General features: G+C 37.7%; 2 protein-coding genes across 2 annotated transcripts; both read right to left on the bottom strand.

The window, feature by feature from the left end:
• Window positions 1–1,327: 1,327 nt before the first annotated feature.
• LOC104218042 (uncharacterized) lies at window positions 1,328–2,746 on the bottom strand. Its single transcript, XM_009768443.1, has one exon. The coding sequence runs from the start codon at window positions 2,744–2,746 to the stop codon at window positions 1,328–1,330; it is 1,419 nt and encodes a 472-aa protein (XP_009766745.1).
• Window positions 2,747–6,584: 3,838 nt separating this feature from the next.
• Window positions 6,585–7,235, bottom strand: LOC104218041 (uncharacterized). Its single transcript, XM_009768442.1, has one exon. The coding sequence runs from the start codon at window positions 7,233–7,235 to the stop codon at window positions 6,585–6,587; it is 651 nt and encodes a 216-aa protein (XP_009766744.1).
• Window positions 7,236–8,558: the final 1,323 nt, after the last annotated feature.

Below are 8,558 nucleotides of genomic sequence, written 5' to 3'. Positions count from 1 at the left end.
AACTGAGGAGGTGGAAATTAAGTAGTCTAATAGACTCTTGGACTTTTAAAATATGATGAATGAAAAGGTGAGGGAAATGCAAAAAGAAAAGAAGAAAAAAAGGAATAGATTTGTTGTTTACCCAAGAATTTCTTGGGTAAACCGTAAATGTTTTTGCAGCATTCCCTCTCCTTCCTATCGGAAAATTTTATTTTGTGTCTCATACAACTGACACTAGTTGTATGAGACATCTTTTTTGTCTCACGGTTTTGTGGACCCAGATTTTTATGGACCCAAAAGTATAAGATTGAGATCCACAAATTTGTGAGACAAAAAGGAGTATCATACATCATACAACTAGTGTCAGTTGTATGAGACACAAAATAAAACTTCTCCTTTCTCATCCAATGAAAAACCTCTTTTCTCGGACTGTTATCACCAAATAATAAGAGTCAAATATTAGAAAATTAAAATCCAGGGAAAAAAATGTTAGATATTTCAAACATTCATATGTAACTATATTACAACTTCAGAGTCCAAAGACTTCTTTAGGATCCAAATGATTCACTTTTGTAGGTCATTTTCCAAGCTAAAATACTTCTACATTAAATCAACAAAACAGGATACATGAAAAATATCTTGCCAGGTACTTGATAAAATCATATAATCTGTATAATTGTTAAAGAGCTCTTAAATGGTTAAACGGCAACTATCTTCTTCTTTCTTCTTATTCTGCGATATAATCACGCCGAAAGCCAATATACGAAATTTAAATTTACAAAGAAGAACCAAAAAGAAAAAAAAAATAGGAAATAAAAAATAATCTTCTTTTTATGATTTTTTTTTCAAAATGTTATTAAAACATTTTTAGTTAATGAGGGAAGATTATATTGAAGTTTTTTATTTTTCATACCAGGGGAAAAAAGTAAAAAGTCAAAAAATTGACAAAATAGATAAATACTAATACTAGCCAAAAAGATGTATCAGCTCATCTTCTATTGTACCTCCTATATATATATACTAGTAAAATTGTCCGCGCTTCGCGCGGTTTTGTTAAAGATTGTTTTTAACGTATATGTATACAAATTTTAATTTTATATGATGGTGAAATAAAAAACATAAATAATTTTTAATATAAAAAGTAGAGCTCAAATGAACTTCAGTTAAATAGTTAGATCATCTTTAAGAAAGGAAATGTGAATTCTTTCTTTTTTTTAAACAGTCACCATTGATCATTGATGTGCAAAAAGTTACAATTTGAGTTTGCCATCCCAAACTTTGTACATGATCATTGAGATGTGCCTAATCTTCTATACCCTAGTTAAAGGATAACAAAAACAGAGTATGCTCAAGGCGGATTATAGATGATGTTAGAAGGTTTTGTGTGCTTAATTCTAAAGGTAGGTAAGCCCCATTTGTCCATATTTACTAGGCCCTTTATATGGTTAGGGAGATCAGAGAAAATGTTGAAAATCATGTTTCCCTCAATTCTGTGACTCAGAGTTGCTAAACTATCTGCAGGTCTGTTGGCTTCTCTGAAGCAGTGATTGATGTTGAAGTTGTGATCTTCAATCATTTTCTGGATCTCTTTAATTTGCTTGCTGATATTCCATGGTGGCTTCCACTCCCTTTTGACACACTTGACTATTAGGAGCGAGTCAGACTCTCCTATAGCCATCTTTAGATCTTTGTCCACACACCATTTCAGTCCAAAGAGAAGTGCTTCTGCTTCTGCGTAGTTGCTAGTGCCTTCTCCTAGAGGGATGAAGTATGCCATGATAAACTTTCCTTCTTGATTTCTAATAATTCCTCCCCCTCCACATTGCTCGTTAGAGCAACTTCCATCACTATTCAGCTTGACTATTTGCGCAGGTGGTCTGAGCCATCGCACTGTGATATTGCTTGTCTGTTGGATCTGTGCATCACAAGCTGCGTATAAGCTACTCCAGTTGTCTCCAATGTGTAATCTAGTAAACTGCTTCTTGATCATCTGCAAAATGAAAGAAGTGACATTAGAACAGGTTCTATGCATTGAGGGTCTAGTCCCCTCATAGTTGTTTCCACATCTTGATCTCCAAAGTTCCCAACAAATGATATGTGGGAGGTTTTTGGTAATGTATCTCGAGATTGGATTTTGTGATTTGTGGTTCCACCAGGTTAGAAGGGTCATGTTCAAGTTATTGAATTTCCAACCAATACCCAATGGCCCCGCAAAATTCCTCCACATCTTCCTTGCAAGTTCACCTTGGTAGAATATGTGATTAGTGTCTTCCAGATCAGTTCGACTATTGGTAGAGTTACAGTAATAGCATTGGGGAGTTAGAGTAATTCCAAGTCTGGTTACACTCTTGTCTGTGTAGAGTTTGTTACCAACTGCTCTCCATAGGAGGAAAGACATCTTGAAAGGAATGTTCTTAGTCCATAAGTTCTTATAGAGAGGATTGTGGTCTTTTCTTTGTGTAATAGCATTCCAGGTGGAGCTAATGATAAATTTTCCAGATTTGGAAAGTCTCCGGTTGGCTGTATCATAGCAATTGTTTTCTAATTCAATGCCTAAGGATAATAGATGAGATTTGGTGTCTTCATTTGGTTGAATGGTGAGGGAGTTCCAGTTCCATATGTTGTTCTGAAGTATCTCATTCAACTTGATGTTTGGTAATGGGACCTTATGGGTAGTAATCATATACAAAGGACCTAATGGGCACCAGTTATCAAACCAGAAGGAGACATCCCCTTTTCCAATATTCCAGTCAATATTAAGCTCCATTTCTTCTTTGATGTCGCATATGGTTTTCCAATTTTGCGAGTTCCCCTTATTCCACATAATGGTAATAGGATGATTCGATTCACAGTACTTAGCTATCATGAAAGATCCCCATAGCGAGTTTGAAGTTCTCAGATTCCACCACTGTTTTGCTCTAAAGGCCTTACACGTATCACTTTACCTCCTAAAATTAGCTCTTCCTTCATCATAAGGATAGCACAAATTTTTAAATGCAGCCCACTGATACTTCCCTCCACTATCTTTTCCGGACTAGAAGAATCTTGCTATAAATTTCTTAATGAACTCTATAGTTCCCTTTGGTGGGTTTACAGCGGCCAAGAGGTGAATAGGGAGGGCCAGGAGGACATGTCTAATGAGGATTGCTCTTCCTCCAGTTGAGAGGAGTTTGGTATTCCAACCTCTGATTCTTCCGATGATTTTGTTCACACTATCTAAATAAAATTCGTTCTTCTTCCTTCCTATTGTTAGAGGACATCCCAAGTATTTAATAGGGAATTTTTTATATTTCATGCCAGTGATAGCCTTCATTCTATTGATAGTGACCAGGCTAGTCTTGTGGCTCATTGCAAAACATCTCTTGTTCTTATTGATGAGTTGCCCAGAGATCTTCTCATATTCCTTTAAGGTGCTCAATACCAATCTCATGGACCTCTTGTTTCCATTAAAGAAAAGAATAGTGTCATCTGCAAAAGAAAGATGATTAACTTTAGGACAGTTAGCCTTCATGTAAAAACTTTTGTATCCCACTTTACTAGTAAGATTGTTCAACATTTGTGAAAGAAATTCAGCACTTAGAATGAAGAGAGAAGGGGAGAGAGGGTCTCCCTGCTTTAAGCCCCTCTCAGAGTGAAAAAAGCCATTTCTTCTTCCGTTAACCAACACAGAATACCAATTGTTGGAGATGTATTTATGAATAATCTCGATCCATTGGTCAGTGAACCCCATCTTCTTAAGAACTTTTGTGAGGAAACTCCATGAGACTCTATCATATGCTTTGGTCATATCAAGTTTCAGGACAACATTGCCTCCTCTATTTGGTTTGTTGATGTCGTTGATGATCTCTTGTGCAAGGAGTATGTTTTCTGAAATTGATCTCCCTTTAACGTATCCAGATTGGTTCCTAGAGATAATTCTGGGAAGAATGTTGGAGAGCCTGGCGTTGAGAATTTTAGAAATAATTTTGGAAGACAAATTACAAAGGCTGATAGGCCTGAGGTCAGAGAAACTTTGGGGGTGATCCACTTTAGGAATCATGACAATACAGGTGTGAGTGTAGAATTTGGTAAGGGTTGAGCCACTAAACACAGCTTTAACAGCATTATGCACATCCTCATCTATGATGTCCTAACATTTATGGTAGAACATCTCACTGAGTCCATCAGGTCTTGGTGAGCTATTGACATCAATGGATAATATAGTCTGAGTGACTTCTTGGAGAGTGGGGATAACACTTATTCTAATGCTATCTTCTTCTGTAATACATCTTTCAATGCAGTCCAGGGCCCTAAAGTCTGAGTTGTTGGGGCCTTCAGAGAAAAGGTTCTTGTAAAAGTTCACAGCTCCCTCAGCTATAGATTCACAATCCACAAGCCAGTTGCCCTCGCCAACTTGGATCCTTCTAATTGTCAGTTTCCTCCTTTTGTCTTTGATAGTCGCATGGAAGTAAGCAGCATTGGTATCGCCCTCATTGAACCATTTGATTCTAGCTTTTTGGCTCAAAATAGAGTCATGAATCTTTAAGTATCTTATAAACTCAGCTTTATTCTTTAACAGTTCGCTTCTATTCTCCGGAGTGTTGTTAATCATGCAGTTTTCTTCCAGATCACTAATTAGGCTTTCCAATCTCTTAGGTTCTTCATAGATATCACCAAAGGTAGCCCTAGACCAAGTGCTAAGGGCCTTAATAGTGTTCTTGATCTTTTGCTGAAGGATATATAGGGGGTTACCATGAATGTAGATGTTCCAGCTGTTCTGAACTGTCTGTTTAAAATCAGGGTGTTCCGTCCAGAAGTTGAGGAACTTGAAGTATCTGGTTCCTTGGGTATCTTCATGGTGAAGCTTAACCAGGAGAGGCGCATGATCTGAGCAAGATCTAGATAGGTGAGTTACAGCAGTGTTGTTGAGTTCATCAAACCAATCTAAATTGTAAACCAATCTGTCAAGTCTCTTCCATATTGTGAGGGGTGGATCCCTGTTATCGCACCAAGTCACTTTAGCACCAGTGTAGCCTGCATCTTGTAGGCCACAGTCATTGAGACATTCTATGAAATCAAGGCTCTCCTCTAATCTATGAGGTCTGCCTCCCAATTTCTCCTCTCTGTTCGTAATCACATTAAAGTCACCTATGACTCCCTATGGTTCTTGAATTGTAGAAGATAAATTCCTTAAGTCAGACCACAACTCCCTCCTCAATTCTTCAGAGCATTTAGCATAAGCAATTGTTAGAAGAAAGGAGGGGCAGTTATTGTGCTCAGCTTTGATATGAACATGTTGTTCTTTGTCTTGAAGGGTAGTAATGTTGATGTCATTGGTCCAAAAGATCCAAACCTTGTTGGAGCAATTAAAGTATGCTTTTTCCATTCCCAGCTTTCTTTTGAATTTCTCTATCTTGTTACTATCCATCATAGGTTCTTCTAAGCAAATGAGAGGGAGTTGATATTGAAGTTTTAAAGCTTGGAGTCTTTCAAGAGATCCTTTCGACCCTATACCTCTGATGTTCCATGATATAATACTAATCATGAGAAGTTCAAGGGTGGGGGGAGCTTTGGCCTGGTGTTGAGGAGTCAATCGACTCGTCTCTAAAATAATCGCTACCTCCCATGTTGTCCTGGTTTCTTGGAGACATGTTGTTGTTGGTAATAAGCTTTGTCTGTTCTTTGCCTTGCAAGCCTAGTTCCTCCACAGAGTAGGGTTTATTGATATTTCCCCTTATCACTTCATCATCCGATAGTGACTTTTCTAGTTCGACTTCAATGCATTCCATGAATAGTTCCTGGTTAAGGTAGTCACCATGAACTGTCTCCCTATCCTGCACTAGATTCACAGGGACATTATACAGCTCTTCCATTGAGTCTGGGGGTTTAGCTTCTGGTTTTTGCTGGTTATTCCCCTCTTGTTCCTTTAGAGTATCCCGATCCCGAGCCTTTATGGTCAGGTTAGTCATTTTTCCAGTAATGTTGTCAATGTTATGAGTTAGCAGGAAGTTGATATAGGTCCCTTGGTGAGCACTCTTCTCCCCGTTAGTAGCTGCCTCCTTAGTGGTGTATACTTTGTCCTTGAGTTTTTGTTTTTTGGAAGTCAGTCTTTTGCGATTATTTGCATCATTTCTGTTTAAATATTCCTTGTTGCCTTGTGTTTGTTTTCTTGTCCTCTAAGTAGGTCAGGTGATCATTTCTATTTTTTCGGACTCTAAGGTTGTGGTGATGTATTTCATTTTTGTTCTGTTTTCTTTCCCTTGCTTTGTTGTCTTGTTCTCTGTCCCATCTGGAGTTGCTTCCAAAGATGAAGGTGGAGTCTTCTCCAAGTTTGTTTTGCTCACTGTTCTCCTCATGTAGATTAGTTTTCCTCAATTGATCCCCTATTTCCATTTCCACAAGATGATTGAACATATTGTGATTCAGCTGCAGATTGCTATTTTGATTTGTGTCTTCAGTTCCCCACAAGTATGTGTTCTCACTGGTGAGGTAGACCCCTTAGTGTTATTTTTGCCTTTCCCTTTTCTCTTGTCCACTTGTGTCCATCCCTCCCCTAATGTTGCTGGGGTAGACTTGGTCTCTTATTTGTTGTTCATGTTTGTGTCAATTTCCATTTGGTGGCTTCTCTATATGGTATTGACCATGCTATCTGTGGCCATCATAGGAATATTGACATTTCCTTTATTGCTTTGATTGTTGTTGTGACTCGCCCTTTGTTGGTCGCTCATTCCTTCATCATTTCTCTCCTTGGGTTGATCATCAACTTGAGCAGTTTTGGGGGCCTTTTGACAACCCTCAATTATGTGTCCTTGAATTCTGCAGTGAGAGCAAAAAAGGGGGACTGTTTCATATTCAATTTTTTGATTGAATGTTTCTACAATACCTTCTGGGTTCTGAATGGTCACTTGAACATCCGTGATTAGAGGTTTCAGGAGATCGATCTCGATTCTCATCTTGGCTGTCGTTGGTCTTGTTTTTGTCTGAGTAGCTTTATCCATGACAATAGCAGTTCCAATAGGCCCAACAATCCTACATAGAGATGCCCACTCGTAGTAGTGCCATGGAAGATCTGGAAGGTTTATCCAGACTAGAGCTAGGGATGTATTCTTATTTGATTTGAAATTGGGAATCCATCTCTGAATTTTCATGGAGTGGTCTTCGCTAAGCTGAACATAGTTGTATGAAGCAATAAATTTGTAATCTTCCTCATTCTCAGCATCAATAAATACATGCTTTGCATCTTTTGCCCCAATTTTCACTTGCCCTTTCGTCGGCATAATTCTAGCGAAATCTGCCCTAATCTTGTCAATTTAGGGGCGATTTCTGTCAAAATATCCTACGAGAGTCCATTTGCATGTCTCAGCTAGAAGGTCATGTTCCTTTTTCGTGAAAGTGACAGCTGGTTTCCCATTGATGATTTCATGCTTTCTGTGTTGAAGTCTTATTTTGCCTTTGTTAGAGGATTGGGTCTTTAGCCCTAGAGCTCCTCTGTAGGAAGTTTGTTCTTCATTGCTGGGATTTTGCCCCAAATTCATCTGATGAGAAGTTTGGGTGTGGTTTCTTTGAGGGTTTGGGGTAAGAGGTGGGAATTCTGTGGTGTCTGGTGGGTCTGGGAGTTTGTGGGGGCTCGTTCCTGGTAGAGGATCTAAGGAACTCATGGCTGAGTTCCGCTTGAATTAGCCGTTTCCAGCGGAAATTGACCGTTATCTAGGTGAGAGAAATTAGTTAAGTTGACGCTGAAGGATACCCTCTGTCAATAAACACATTCTCACAACACTACTCGAGCTAGTAAGGTGAATATGAGAGCTGGAAATGTGAATTCTTACTTATGAATTAACTACATAGATAGATTCAAATTCTTCTATTTAAATAAAAGACAAAAATATGGTAAAAATAAAGAAACTAAAACTAAATAAGTGGACTGCATTCTATTTTCAACATATGCTTCTTCTCCTATTGTTTTCCTTCATTGGTTTTTTTTCTTTCACTGTTCTTTTCCTTTATTATTCTATCGTCGATCTTACTCTAAATTATCTATCCCCTAAATAAGCTCTATTTGAGAAAAATCTCTACTTGTCTTCGATCCTCTAATTTAAAATAATTTTTTTCTTAGTCTAGTATGTTTTTCTCTTTCCCCTTTCTTCCTCTTTTGTACCGCTACTTCCAAGTAAGTAATTATTTTCTTCTTTCTTTCTTTTTCTCTCTGTTTTATGTGGTTGGTCCGAGAAAATCAGAAACTTTAGCCCCCTAACTCCTTCATGTCATACAAATCTATATTTTCTTCTCCTAATTCTGAAGAACTCCAAAAACAATTGCTTCTTCTATTTCAAGCTTTTTTTCCTTTATCATAGTAATAAGAAGTAAAAAATATCTAATTGAACACTTCGGGTTACGAAATAAAATTCGTCTGAGCAATCACTTAAAACTTAAGGGTCAATGAGACAATCTCAATCATTTATGCGCAGTTATAAAAAAGCAATTAGAAACAAATAAAATTCTATATTAGAGGGACACTAAAAAATTCTGAGAATACTTTTTTCTAACTTGAAGAAATAAAAAAAATAGGTTACAAAAAACCTTGTACACTGCATTCAATCTAT

This window comes from Nicotiana sylvestris, chromosome 12 (assembly GCF_000393655.2).
Source record: "Nicotiana sylvestris chromosome 12, ASM39365v2, whole genome shotgun sequence".
In the NCBI taxonomy this organism is placed as follows: domain Eukaryota; kingdom Viridiplantae; phylum Streptophyta; class Magnoliopsida; order Solanales; family Solanaceae; genus Nicotiana; species Nicotiana sylvestris.
This window is presented reverse-complemented; position numbering and strand designations above follow the sequence as displayed.